The sequence below is a fragment of the Poecilia reticulata genome, chromosome 14 (assembly GCF_904066995.2).
Source record: "Poecilia reticulata chromosome 14, P_reticulata-male-v2, whole genome shotgun sequence".
Lineage (NCBI taxonomy): Eukaryota > Metazoa > Chordata > Actinopteri > Cyprinodontiformes > Poeciliidae > Poecilia > Poecilia reticulata.
In genome coordinates, this window is record NC_088843.1 from 27,077,105 (window position 1) to 27,091,732 (window position 14,628).

The 14,628-nt window shown below is 37.1% G+C and overlaps 2 protein-coding genes across 8 annotated transcripts in view; one reads left to right on the forward strand and one right to left on the reverse strand.

The window, feature by feature from the left end:
• The window catches only part of prr7 (proline rich 7 (synaptic)), a 205,602-nt gene that overhangs the window by 54,253 nt on the left and 136,721 nt on the right, over positions 1-14,628 (forward strand). The window lies entirely within an intron of this gene.
• dbn1 (drebrin 1) overlaps positions 1-14,628 on the reverse strand; it is a 181,875-nt gene that overhangs the window by 2,911 nt on the left and 164,336 nt on the right. For 2 of the 7 annotated variants that reach the window (XM_008428425.3, XM_081615552.1), the window contains exons 5-14: positions 13,999-14,142; positions 13,562-13,639; positions 10,328-10,479; positions 9,390-9,447; positions 8,652-8,708; positions 8,303-8,417; positions 7,333-7,461; positions 2,210-2,338; positions 370-863; positions 176-275 (exon numbers count right to left, since the gene is read on the reverse strand). In XM_008428425.3, the coding sequence (XP_008426647.1) occupies positions 176-275; positions 370-863; positions 2,210-2,338; positions 7,333-7,461; positions 8,303-8,417; positions 8,652-8,708; positions 9,390-9,447; positions 10,328-10,479; positions 13,562-13,639; positions 13,999-14,142 (1,456 nt within the window). The remainder of the gene's footprint in view (positions 1-175; positions 276-369; positions 864-2,209; positions 2,339-7,332; positions 7,462-8,302; positions 8,418-8,651; positions 8,709-9,389; positions 9,448-10,327; positions 10,480-13,561; positions 13,640-13,998; positions 14,143-14,628) is intronic. The other 5 variants (XM_008428426.3, XM_008428427.3, XM_081615551.1 and 2 more) reach the window with 5 other exon arrangements.

A 14,628-nucleotide genomic window follows, 5' to 3' on the forward strand; every position in this document is an offset into this window, starting at 1 on the left:
CCATCCATCCATCCATCCATCCATCCATCCATCCATCCATCCATCCATCCATCCATCCATCCATCCATCCATCCATCCATCCATCCATAACATAGTTAATCGTAACAAAAAGCATGTTTTCACCACAATGCTTCTCTTTTCAAACAGAAGCATTAAGATAATAGACTGGCCAAACCTGGAGGCTTGTTATAAAACACAGGTGCTGGCTTGGCTGATGACTCCTCTGATTGGCCAAATTCTTCCTCCTGTGATTGACTGAAATAGCCCTCACTTGCCTAAAAAAACAAATGAGAGGAAGGAAAAATAGATGACAAAACATAGTAATGACAAAAATCGTAGACAATCATCAGGAGCTTGAAGCCGTCTAACCTGAGTTCCCTCTTTCAGCAGCGTCTCCCCATTGGTCATCAGCAGCTGCCCATCATCCGAATCCCGCCCCTCCCCAGAAACGTGCTGCAGCGCATGCTGGTAGCTGAGGGTCATCTGGTCGGACCCCGTCACATCTACCAGACTGGTGGGGTCGTCTTCGGCGCTGGTGCCCGAGCAGAAACTCCCATCCATCATCTCGTCAAAGCTGAGAAGGGGCTGAGGCCTGCCGCTACCGGCAGCAATGCTGGGTGGGACGTCGTCATGGAGAACGTCGCCGTCTCCCATCAGGTCAACTAGACTGGATGAATGGGTGGAGGGGATGGGGTTGACAGTGGGGGCGGAGCTGCTGTGCCACAGGTCAACCAGGTTGTCTGTCCCGGAGTCCCATGCAGAAACACCGGAGGGTTCACGAGCCTGCGGCGCGACGCTCTGCACAGGCTTGGTGGACGTCGACTCCTGGACGGGCCGTTTCTGTTCCTCCTTTGGCACCGAATCTGGAGGAAATAAAATCATAATTATTACTAGACAAAATATTCTCTTCCTCAACTGTTTTTTATTTTTTATTTTTATTAATTACGGTTACGTCATGTAAATAGTACATATTAGACCCAGAAAATATTGAATGCATTAAACATAAAATAAGTCTGAATCAGCCTTTCCCTTGATTCTCAAAGTGGATAAGTAATTTTAAGGATCATTTTTTGAACACAAAAACATTTATTCAGATTCAGATTCAAAGTTTATTGTCATTGTCAAAAAAAGGCAACGAAATTGTGTATGGAGTACAACACTAGCATACATGTGCATGACAAAAGTAGAACTGGACTGTGCTCATCCTCCATTCATAAATCTATCTATATAAAAAAAATACTAATAGAAAATTTCATTTATATGGAATCAATGCCACTAAAACAGAAAGACATTTCCATATATGGGTGATCTGTAACCACAACCTGTGAAGTCTACCATGCTACATGTACATAAACAGAAATCAGATTCTTTTCTCAGGAAAAATATATATTTAATGTGCTGAATGATGTATGGCCACTTATTGAAAAAGAGAAAAAGAATGGAGTGATCTTCTGCTACAAAGATAGTCTACATAGGAAACTTGGACTGAACTTTCTGTTGTCAGCCTAGATTGGATTTGGTGAAAGCTCTCAGTATGAAGCCATGACAAAACCAGATTTGCCTTTAATTTTGGAAAATCTTGTAATCTGTTTGTGTTTTCTAAAAGTTTTATGATTTCATATCAGTTCTGTAAATCCTCTTAGTTCTAAAATATAATATTTAAAGTTGATGAAATCTTACATAACCTGCTGAGCCACTGGTAGCAGCTCTTCTTGTTTTAAGTTTAGCTTCAAACAGAAAAGGGCACCCAAAAGTCGAACAAAAACAAATAAAAATTCTACTGACAGTAGGAGTACTTTCTAGTTGTCATACATGCAAATTTTTATACATTTAAGTGAGTTTTGCGTTGAAATCTTGCAGGTTAAAGAGATCCCTAATCTGCTGTGTACTTCAGGATGAGCTGACAGGAAACTGTAAAGTAGAAGAAACCACACTGGGTAGATGTTCACATTTTGATAGATAAATTGTACACATGAAAGAATGCATAAAAAAGTTTAAAAATAATAATGTCTACACTGCTGCGGTGGGAAAACAGTCTAGCCAGGTACAGTCAAGCTTTCTGTGTCATTTCCATTCTTTAAATAGTTTTCCTAATGGGACTCCAGCTGAATAATTGAGCTCCAAACAGGACAGGCGTTTCACTGGCTGAACCATCTTTGGCTAGGAGTAAATTTATGCGTCATTTCAGAATAAAGATGTTTCTTTGTACCCCACTCATCTTCTCTGTGGTCTTCCTCCTCCCTGTTAAAGTCCTCTTTGATTGGCGTAGTGACTATTTTAGGAATGGGCGAAATGGCGGCCATGTTGGGTTCTATGCTCACTTCATCATCATTGTCATCTGCAAAAAAAAACAGACAAAAACAGATGCACATAATTCACAAAGCACTTTGTTTCCATGCACTTTCCCACTGAGAAGTCAAGATCTGATAAACATATTCAAATGAAGCATTTCTGAGCTGAATTAAACATGATGAAGCATGATAAAGGATTGGCTCCTCATTCGCAGAGGAACCTTATGTGATTCCTCCTTGATAATAAAGTGCCCCCAAGTTAGGGCGAACATCTATGGTACTTTTTTATTCCTAATCAGGAAAAAGATTTTAGCTTTTGTTGCTTTATAATATTGCAAAAAATCCATAAGATTCAAGACTTAAAGCATTCAAGATTGAAAGCAACTAGATTTCTTCTATTGATTCTTGAAGATGTTTCACCTCTCATGCAAAATAATTTACCAGGTCTGAACAAGACTGGTGGTTCAAGAGGGTAATGAAAAAACTATCAAGATTTCAATAAAAAAAGAGGTTGCATCAGGTTAAATTTTTCTAATATCTACACTGCAGCCTAGACTTGTCATCTACAGCTTGAAACACATGACCAAAGCAATTTATATGTTGCTAGGTAACATGTCTGGATTATCAAAGTTCCATCTTTTGAACACCTACACTGCAGTCTGCGTTAGTCACTTACACTTAGGGGGGGTTTACACGACAACGATCCAACAAAAACGGCACTTTTGTTCCGTTTTTGTTGGATCGTTTACACGATAACGTTCTAATTACATCTGTGTTTACACAGTAACGGTGCACATCGAAAACGTGTAATGCTCTCGCTGCGCCTAGTTGGTGCTAGGTTCTTTGAAACTTTGTGCGCATGTGTTTAAAAAAAAGTTGAACTTGAAGGCATGTGGATTTGCGTGAGAAAACATGCATTGTGTGCATCTGATTAGGGCGCATGCAGTTGGAAAAAGTGGGATAACTTTGAACTTTCACGGTGTCTGTAGCGGCCCCGGACTGGAAGCTGTTTATTGTTTTTACCTTGGAATGGCCAACAGTCTGTTATTCCTATATCAATTTGATAAAATAGGAGTTCCCGCACTTCCCATATCCGTGTCCTCTGTTACCTTTTTCAGCAGTTAAAACAGTTTAATCCGTTGCTAACAAGTCGTAACTTGTTTTTCCGAGCCGCCTTCAAATGCAACATGAAAGCTGAGACGCTCGCGCTGGGTTTACACCTGTGAGGCAGTGGGAGACCTGCTGCTGCTGCGCAGGTGTGTGTTAGAATCATGGCAGCAAACCAGCAAAACGTAAATAACTGTACAGTTTTTTCCCCGAACTAACCGACTGAGTTGAGTAAAGCTATTGGATGCAGGTGATGATAGCTAAAATGTGACTAGCTAATATCAACACAGCACGTTAAGCTTGCTAACAAGTAGCCTGTATGCTACTGATGTTGTTGTCTATGTTCAGCAACGTAGATTCATTTTGACCCCTAAAATAAGTCGATGCCCCTCCTGTTAAACTCGTCTGGAGCCGGGCTGGTCCGTAGTTCTCTAGATAAGAGCGCTGAACAAGCAGCCGTGTATTTTGCCATCTGGGCGGTGCGGAGCGGTGAAGAGACGCTGAGGGAACCATATCTGATGGGGAAACAGTAACACCAGCATTGTGAGTAGTTTCTTCATCTGTGGATTGTAGGAAGCATCTATGTTTTGCGTCATACTATGCATGAGCTGGGGATTCTCTGGAAGAAAAGATCCGTTTTCTAGGTTTACACGACAACGGAAAACGTTACGTATCAGAAACATCGCACTCTGGAACCCGTTTTCAATCTGTGCCGTTGTTAGAGAAAACATTCGGTGGTTTCGTGTAAATGCACACTACAAACGCAACAAAACTCTTCCGTTTTCCCCCGAAATCGTTGTCGTGTAAACGGGGCCTTAACCTAACATTGACAGTTCAACACGTGTGACCAAAACTCACATGCTATAGGAGACATTTCTGGATTGTCAAGTGACAACTGCACAAACATGGAACAGAACACACCATAAAACCAGTAATCACATGACTTTCACTTCCATTATTGAACTTATCAACTCCATTAGTGTATTTATTCTTGAAATAAACTATAAACTTAACAACTTCAACCCATGTGCAGAACTGAGGAAGTTTTGGATGTGAGGTGAATCATCTTCATGAACAAAGAAGAAGTCCAGTTGATTTTAAGTTAATCACTATTAAAAACACAATGTAAGTAATCCTACAAATCATTGACAGGAATTAGTTTCACCACCATACAGTTTTAATTGAATTTCAGTGTTCCTACACATTCCCCATACACATTAGACTTTTCCACACTCAAATTTCCAAATTCTAAGAATGTTTCTAGAATAAAAAAAAAAACTTTACTACAATTTTTGAATAATTAGTCAAGCTTTCAATACGGAAAATGAAAAAAAGTAGATGGTGTCATTTTTTTTATCATGATGTGTAGGAACCCTGACACCAACATCACCACAGTATCAGCAATCACACATTAAAACCAAGATGTTTCTCACATGTTTCATCATTCATTGATGTCCAATGCACTCTAGTACCTGCTAACAAGAGTTCACCATCAACACAATGAACCGCTAATGAAGGAATACAATAAAATGGCAGAACATGTTCAGAAATAATAGGATAAATCTAATTAGATTAAAAAGTAAGATATTGAGCTAATCAAATAACTTTATGCTAAACCAAATCCAACCATACCTTATTTACAAGTAATTAGGATGTCCTTCTTAATTTTTTCTTCATTTCACATTCTGACCTGGTAAATTATCTGCCATTTCATTAACTACATTATTGTTGGCCATTTTCCGATAAAGGACATTTGTTGTAATGCTAAATGAGGAAAGTGGTCAACAGAAACTCTGTAGTCATAAGTTGAAAGATGGCAAAAAACAATCACCACTGTGGTTTTTATGTTGACATTCACACAAAAATTACATGAATCTCCAAGGAAACCCACGAGTTCCACTGTCAACTGACAATATGATTTAAAACAAAAAACTCACAGGTCAGGGTAAAAGTCAGCAACGGGAATGGGTTTTAGATGATGTGTTAGCAGAAAGGTGACAGAGTCCACAATCAGGTGCGCAAGATTAAAACAAACAAACAAAAATCAGAAAGTGAATAAAATAGTGCAATTATTCTTCAAAATCAAACCAGAACCACCATTATACAGAAACATTTAGACTAGTTTAACATCAGACTGGACCACATCAAAAGCATGATGACGACATCCACTGAATCACAAAAATCCATAAATAAAGGGTTTACAGCTCCAAAGGACGACTTAGTTTCCACTGAAGACATTATAGCCAAAAGGTTAGAATCAATTTAATTCAGTCAAGTTGTTTTGTGACCAAATAATTGGATAATTTTATCATAAATAATTTCATTCCAGAAGGAAAGAGCAGAAGGTGTTTCAAGGAAACATTTCATAGTTTTCCTCTGAGTCTCCATTCAGTGGGAGCTTACCGACTCACTCATAGTCCAAGAGGCAACCAAACCAGATGCCTGGGCTACCTCGACTGGCTCCTTCTGATGTGGATTGAGAGGAGCCAGATCTACAGGATTCTCTTTTTGTTTCTAATCTCGACCTCCTTGCCTGTAAAATATCCTATTGTTGGTGCATCAGTTTTAAGATTTGTTCATTTTTGCAGGATATATTTTTGAAACTAAGTCAGTGGTGTCCAAAAACATTTTGTCCTGAGGGTTGAAAAAACATCTTTTGGGCGCCCCCCAAAAAAAGAAAAAAAGTGAGAAAGAGGAAGCCAATATATATATACGTATTTTTTTCTTTCTGCTTACCACTGAAGTAAGCATGCAGCATTTAAATTAGTCAAATAAAAGTCATATTTTATTTTTCGAGGAACTATACGAATAAATAATATCAGATCCAAAGCTTTCAAATGATTTTTTTATATTTGCCCCGAGAAGAAAAATGTTCACTTTTCAGCAATAACACATAATTTCATCCTTTAAAAAAACCCACAAAAACTTATTTACCAGTATCTGTGGAAAAACGTCAGACAATTGCACCTTACCAAGTCTAGAAAAATTCAAAACCGCTGGACAGATTGATCAACCTGCTTCTCCTATAACTTTGCAAATACATTGCCAGCAATAAAAAAAACATTTAAATATGTTCTTGTCAATGATGCATGAGACTGTGACTGATTGGCCGCTTGCCACAATGCATTCTTTTGGGCACTGTGCCAAAAGAATGAGCATGAGGGATGCTATTATGCTAGCTCAAATGTGAGGTAATCCAAATTCCTAATACTTCAGAATATTTTTTCATAACTGATGTAATCATTTTGATGATTCCTTATAATTGTTTTGCACTTTGATGTTTCATTTTTTTCAAATTATTCCAACAGATAATTGTAGTAATACTTACACAAAGATACAAGCGTGACCTTGAAAAACGTTTATTAGCAGTTAATATCTATAACAACTTACAGTTTAAAAGTTTCCACAAACACTGGATTTAGTCACACCAATGTCTGGTTTCGAGTAAAATTCACCCGATTGATGTGTTTTTTTATTTTTCCCAACAAGAAATTTAAAGAGAATAAAAAAGTGTGATAAATTAAGGAATTGATACTTTGTTTTGTACCTAACAGTTTCCATTTTAATTAAGTAATAATTTTGCCATAGTTAAAAATAAAATGTCTTCATCTAAATCAACCGCCTGTGCTACAGGGGTCCTGCACCATATCAGTCTAGAGGCTGCAAATGGCCCTGTGCCACACTTTGGACACACTTGGTCTAAATGATATTCTCTCCCTGGTAGGTAAACATCTGGAAAAGTTCAAATTGATACATATTTGGGTTTCATTTGCAATTTAAAATATTTCCAAGCTTTTACTGATTTGTGTCTTGGAAACAGGAAGGTGCTATAATTACCTCCTGTTTTTATTTCATTTTGTCCTTAGTGCCAGGATAAAGGAGATTGAGGACAACAATCTTTTTATTTCCTTTTTCTGGCTCCTGCTGTACCTACCGGCTGCAGCGGAGAGCTGCTTGCGTGCATGTGGCGGGGTGCGGAGGGGCGACACGCCCCGGGGAGGGGTGGCTGTACTGGGGCTGCTGGGACTGTGCTGCTGCTTCAAGAACGGGCTGTCCAAGCGGCCTGGTGGTCAGGGCAACACACAGTGGCCACACACACACAGTCCAACATGAGGACACAAACAAGAAAACACGGACATGAAGCGACGGACCAGGTGTGACGAGAAAAAAAGATGGCAGACAGGAAGGAGAAGAGAAAGAGGAAGTCAGGAGGTAAAAGGTTTGTCCAAGTCCAACAAGGAGAAAACCCAGAGTTGAGAGATTCAAATTAGACAGAAGTAAGGATGGACACAAAAAAGAAAAAGGATAGAAAAAAGGAGAAAAAAACAGAAAGAAACGCGATTAGTGTAATGTACGGTATAAACACGACGACGACAGACAGGCAAAGCAGGAACGTTTGACGGCTTCTGTGTGTGTAGATGTGTGGATATTAGACGGTATAAGCATAGTTTATGCTACCCTGCACTGCAAAAATGTTTGTCTAACTAACTAATTGAAATTCATATATTTAGATTTGATCAAGCAGGTCGTCGGTGAGATCAGAGGGATTGTTTCATGTTGTTGATTCCGTCCGACAAGCTGTTTACACTTCAGTGTAATGAAGACTTTACATCAAAGGAAAGGAGCTGTATGAAAGTTTTGTACAGGCACATTCCTGTAAATTAGAATATCACTGTGAACTTCATTTATTTCAGTATTTCAATTTAAAAAATACACAGAGTGATATATTTCAGGTGTTTGTTTCTTTAATTTCTTGAACTGTGGCCCCAGTCGAGTTTATTTTTATGATTTTTGGCTCACAGCCAAAAAAAACCCCTCAACATTTTCTCTGTTTCTCAAAAGTTTGACACATAACCTTTTCAAGATTGCACGTTTAATGAAATGAGGGACAACAAAATGTTTACCGGTCCTGTGGATGGAGACAAGTGAGGTGTCCATGCTGATGGTCATTGCTCTCTCCTTCTGCTTGAAAAACTCTCTAGGGTTCCCAGATCGCTGGGCGATGATGGCCTTCGCCTCCTGGAAAAGTTAAAATGCAGAGAATAACCACAAGTGGGCAGTAAAACAAACCCACCAAGTAATGTTTCTTTGGACTAACTGCCTGCTCATGTTTTAAGGAAATCCAAAAGCTTTAAACTACAGCAGTGAAGATTATTCAACTCAGTTTCTTTTAATGCTGTGAGATTTCATCTTCCCTCCTTTGAATGGATTTGCTGCTGCAATTTGTGAGCTCAGGTTTTTCATCAAACTGACCTCTACCTCAGACTCCTTCTTGTCCAGGTTCAGGTCCTCGATGCTCGGTTCAGACGCCTGGAAAAAACAAAAGAAGACATGGGTCTTTTTCATCGAATGTGAAATAAAGACAGGAACAAATACATACTATTACCAGAAGAGGTCAGTAGATGCCAAATAATGCTCTTTAGTTTGAGAGTAGACTGGAGGAAAGTAAAAACCAAGAGAATCATTTTAAAGTTGAATTATGGCCCATTAGGCTTTAAACCAAGAAATTGAACTTAAAGTTAAAACACTGATCTGCGGTTATTTAAGTCAAAAGTTTTTAAAGAAAAATTGTTCATTAAAATTAAGTCATTGTTTTATTTAATTCTAAAAGGAGTCAAAACCCTTCAGAACTTACACTCAGAAAGATGATTTTATTTAGTTTTATACAACTTTACTCTCAAGTTTATGACAAACTCCCCTCCATTTTCAACACATATATTCCTCTTTTCAAATAAACTTTCACAATTGCTTCAAACAAACATTGTGTCCCTAATTACTCTCCATATTGGATGACTAATTTCAGTTGTAGATCAGAGTCTGAAACATGTAACTATTTGTCTTTTATTCTCTGGTTCAATAAGTCGTTTTTGATTTTCTAAATGCATAACTTGGACAAGGCAGTATCAAAAGATAACAATGCCAATAACTGATTTAATTACTGATTTAATGCAACCGTAAGTGATAATAATAAACTTATATGAAGGGACTCACTATGGTGGTCTGGTTCTGCAGCCTCTCTCTGGCCTCCTCTTCCTCCTGCATCTTCTTCCTGTTCAGATAAAATAAATAAAAATAAAAATAAATGTGGGCTGCAGTTGGTAGAGCTGTTGCCTTGCAGCAAGAAGGTTCTGGGTTCGATTCCCGGCCTGGGGTCTTTCTGCATGGAGTTTGAATGTTCTCCCTGTGCATGCATGGGTTTTCTCCAGGTACTCCGGTTTCCTCCCACAGTCCAAAAACATGACTGTCAGGTTAATTGGCCTCTCTAAATTGTCCCTAGGTGTGAGAGTGTGTGTGCATGGCTGTTTGTCCTGTGTGTCTCTGTGTTGCCCTGCGACAGACTGGCGACCTGTCCAGGGTGACCCCGCCTCTCGCCCGGAACGTTAACTAGAGATAGGCACCAGCAACTCTCCCGACCCCACTGAGGGACAAGTGTGAAAGAAAATGGATGGATGGATAAAAATAAATGCAGATAGTAACAGTGTAAAGATTAGGTCTTTTCTACACCACCTAATCTGCACAAGACATATAAACAAAAAGAGAATCTCAAGTTAAACATTTTAATTTTGCACTACCATCTGAATGAATTTTATTCTTTAAAAGGTAATTTTAAAAGACGCAGCAGAAACAGTCTGTGTGTCATTGTTTTGAAGCTGATAATAGGATCTGTGTTTGCACATTTTTATTTATGATATTGAGTGAGTTTGTCTATCTGTAACTGATGTAATTGTGTTGCTGCCACTTGCTAGTACACTTATAAGAGAGATTTCTGATCTCAGGGAGTTTTTCTCCTAGTTAAATAAAAGCTGGTGATTTAGGAATCTTGATTGTTATATTTATATTGCTATATTTCTTACAAATTCATTGAAAACATTATTCCCTGAAGCAGATTTGCTTCTGGAATGTGGAGAGGATGCTAGTTGGATGCCCACCTGTGCTCCTCGATCTGCCTCTCTCTCTCGCGGTACCTCCTCTCTCTGTTCTCCTGCTCCTTCCTCTCCAGCTCCATCCGCTCCTCCTCAAAGCGCTGCCGCTCCTCCACTGCCTTCTTTCGCTCCTCCTCCTTCCTCATCTCCTCTTCACGCTGGAGAGCAGAGTGACCAAGATTTAAATAGTTTTTGCATCATCATCACAGAGTTTTTGGTCCAGTTCCTGTGGTAACATTCTGTTTCTTGTTTTTGGGATTCAGCAGGTGGAAGCAGAAAGAGACGTCTTTCAAAAGCCCAATGTTGTGATAAACTCACAGATTTGATGCTTATAATTGAAGGAAGAGCATTTTAACTTTAAATTTACCACCAAACCTGGCAGCTAAGCCTAAGAAACCTGTGTAAAAATAAGCAAATAAAGAAGAATTTCAGTCGTATTTGGAAAGCAGTATTTTATAGGATTACTTTATTTTATATAATTTATAACATAGTTTATGTTAGTCATCATAACCAAAATAGTTAGAAAATATTTGAAGTTCTGTTTTCTAACTCCTCACTGAGAGACCTCTTGCCTAAACCTAACCAGTAAGCCTAACATTAAGCAAGATGGAAAACTCAGCTTTACTGCCATTCATTAATTATGGTTTATTCTACGCCACAATGACTCAGCCACATGGAAAACTTTAGCTTTATTTTCTAAGTCTTAAAAAAAGGAAGCCGTTTTCTAATTCAAACCAAACCAAAGACAAATAAGCTACACAATAGAGAAAAAGAAAACGTTTCTTAAAGTGAACCTATTATGCACAATTCCCATTTTGTATGTTTATACTTCCAGGTCTCTACTGCTTCTAAAAACAGACCAAGAGCTTTATTAACTTTTGGCAATAAGTTAATAATTTTTGGTGTCTGGAAAATGAGCAGTTTCAAAAACCTTCTGAATGCAACAACACAAATTAACATGAACTGCCCCTAGCCTTATAACCCCAGCAGAGCTTCACCTGTAACCTAGGAACCCAAGCTGAGCGCCAGCATGTTTAGTCAGCTGCTTTAGTCAGCAGTGGTATGCACTGGTTGTTGGAAAAGAAAATGTTCTGTTGACCTACCATTCAGAAACCTCTGATGAAAAACATTTAAAGTTATTTCTACCCTAAATCTCACCAAGTGGAGATGATACCAGCATGTAGCCAGTCAACCAAAGCATTGCTAATCATAACAAACATGAACAAAATATGAAAACATACACTGGTCATACTGTATCTTGTACAGGTAAATGACCCAAAACTAGGGAAATGTTTAAGTTGTTCTGCAACTCTAATGTCAGTTGTATTAATTCCCAAAAACGAGTTTCCACTCTATGATATGAAATTTGATCTATTTGGCATTACATTACTTGTACAAACATTGAAAACAATGTTTTTCCAACAGCTTGGGCAAAAAGCTTCACTTAAAGTGCAGTAACTTGTTCGGTAACACTTTATTTGAAGGGGGGTGAATAAGACCCCCCTTCAAATAAGGGGGATCTTATTTGAAGACCCCCTTCAAATAAAAAGGGGGTCTTCAGTACTGTTTACTGTTTAAACAGTACTTTTACTGTTTAAACAGTAAAGGTTTAAACAGTACCTTTACTGTCAAACAGTAAAGGTACTGTTTAAACTGTACCTTTAATAACATAAAGTTACCTAATTTTTAAAGTGCAATCAGTAATACTTTTATAATAAATTTATATCAGTAATGATTTCTTGGTTAATGTCAAGTTGTCATAACAAAGACATTTTGAATAATGTCAACTTTGTATTAAAAGTGTCATAATGTCATGACAATCTTATTCACCTCCCTTCAAATAAAGTGTTACCACTTGTTCTTTACTTTTTCTCTGCATCCGCAATAAAAGTATTACATCTGAGAAACGTAAAAACTAATCACATCCTTTTTGATTAACAAAGATTTTTCTTCTGAATACATTTTCATGTTCAACTTTAAAGTCTGTCTTTCATTTGAAGGGTACATTTGTTGAACAACCGGCGGGCAGCTCCATGATTTATATTGTCATTTTGTATTTCATCTAAACTTGCCACCAGAAACCTCTGATGAAAAACATTTAAAGTTATTTCTACCCTAAATCTCACCAAGTGGAGAAGTGGCCAGAGGATCGCCAACCAATGACTTTGCTTCTCACCTCTTTTCAACACCAGCTTCACTGGGATTAACAAGAACTATTCTAGACTCATCAGATAATAATAATAATAATAATAATAATAATAATAATAATAATAATAATAATAAAATCACATCTGAAAAGCCAGCATAAGGTTTAATTTACTTTACAAAGGATTTTAATTTGACCATGTTTTATGATTTTATAGTATTTTTAGCTGTTTATTAACGTTTTTAGCCATATCATAACACCTACAGTGACATTTTAACAGAAATGTTAAATTCAACTGTTAGCAATAGTTAGCCATTTTTAACTTGTTAGCTTAGCTTAGCAGTTACAGGTGAAATTTTTTTTTCTTACAGACTACTTTATCTAACTCTTATCAAACTATGCCCAGAAAGCAGCTTCACAAAGAGCAGTGAATATACATTTACAAATTACTGCTTGGCATGTTTATGCTATTCTGTTGGCTACACGTGGCACCTTGGCTTGGCCTAGCACCTACAGATGAATTGTTTTGTTACAGAATTCAGAATTCCTTTTTTCCTCTTTTTTCAAGAAAGCACAACTAAGTTTTAAAAAAAAGCAACTCTTGAAGCCAAGGTAAATAAATAAATGACTATCTGGTTTTAGATGCTTTAGCTGAGTTCAGGTCAACAAACTTGGAAAGAAGCAGTTTTTTTAGCTAATTCAAAACTTATTGGACAGGAAAATGAACCCAAAGAGAATAATGAAAAATATCAAAGAGATTATTGAAGGAAGAAAATAAAAAAGGTATCTCCAGGTTTCCATATCAGTCATTACATATTTGACTCATCTGGTAAGAAAAAAACTGACACCCAGTCCACAAAAACAAAGAGAAAAAAAATATATAAATTCACATTATGAAACATCTACAGGCTTCAGTTCTTATCTCATGCCTAAATATATATTTTGAAATGAAAAACTGAGTAACATTCTCATTTTTTAAATAATCCTGTTATTACAATAAATCATAGGTATCACTTGAAAATAAAAAGCAAGACTAAACTCTTTTCCTTTTGCATTTTTCTCCTCCTCTTCTTGTATTAGAGTTCACTGTGTACCTTGGCTTGTTCCCAAAACTCCTCTCTATTGATTTTCTTCATCTCCACCTCTGCATTAGTCTTCTGGTACACCGTGCCCTGCAACAGGAATGATGCACGGATACATATTTGTCAGCTAGTCATGTAATCAAAAAAGCAAATCAACTTTGCTGTCATTCTGATGTTGAGCAACAACATCATTCTGACATTTTTATTTTATATGATAGAAATGTCGGGGTTTTATGATATAAAACCCCGACATTTAGTCTTACTTTTAAAGTAGAAGGTTTATATATTTTAATTTCTTGATAACTGAAATTTATGAAAAGGTGTACAATATCAAGTGAATAAAAATAAAAGCTAAAGGAATAAATTTTTTAAAAATACTTATTTTTTATTAAAAATGTCCAAACTAAAATAAATTCTGACTTGATTTTATGTTGTTCATGTTTATGTACCACATCTCCGTGCTCTTCATCTCGGGTTTTCAGGCGGTTCAGAACTGGGCTCGCCACCACTGCTGTCCCATTAGTTAGCCGCTGACCAATGGCTGAAGGATCTATGTCATCCAGGCTGCTGGCATTGACGGTAACCTCCACACCCTGAAATAAACAAAGATGTAAGAAGTTGGAAAATAATTTAGTTCTTTTTAAATAAACAAGATGTGGTATCAACAGTCTGTCTCTTTGCTGCTATTTATTTATATATCACCTTCTGCTAAATGTGAGAAATATTTCAACTTCTCTGCCTATTAATGGTCAAACAAAAATATTGTAGCTTTTCTGGTTATCTTCTTATGCAACATTTGCTTGTTAAGAAAACTAAGGCAACAATATTTAATTTAATTTACCAACTTAGTTATTTTTCCATTAACAATTAAAGTAAATTTTTCTTTTGAAGGTAAATGTCAGAGTAAACCCAGGTGAAAATAATATATACTCTAGTATACTAAATTTTAACATACTTTAGTATACTTTTATCGATGTACTTAAACTGTACTATTTTGGAACAACAAATTTTGTGCTTAGTATACTTTAGTAGCATTTAAATAGTATTAAATTACAACTAATAGTATATTTTAGTATACT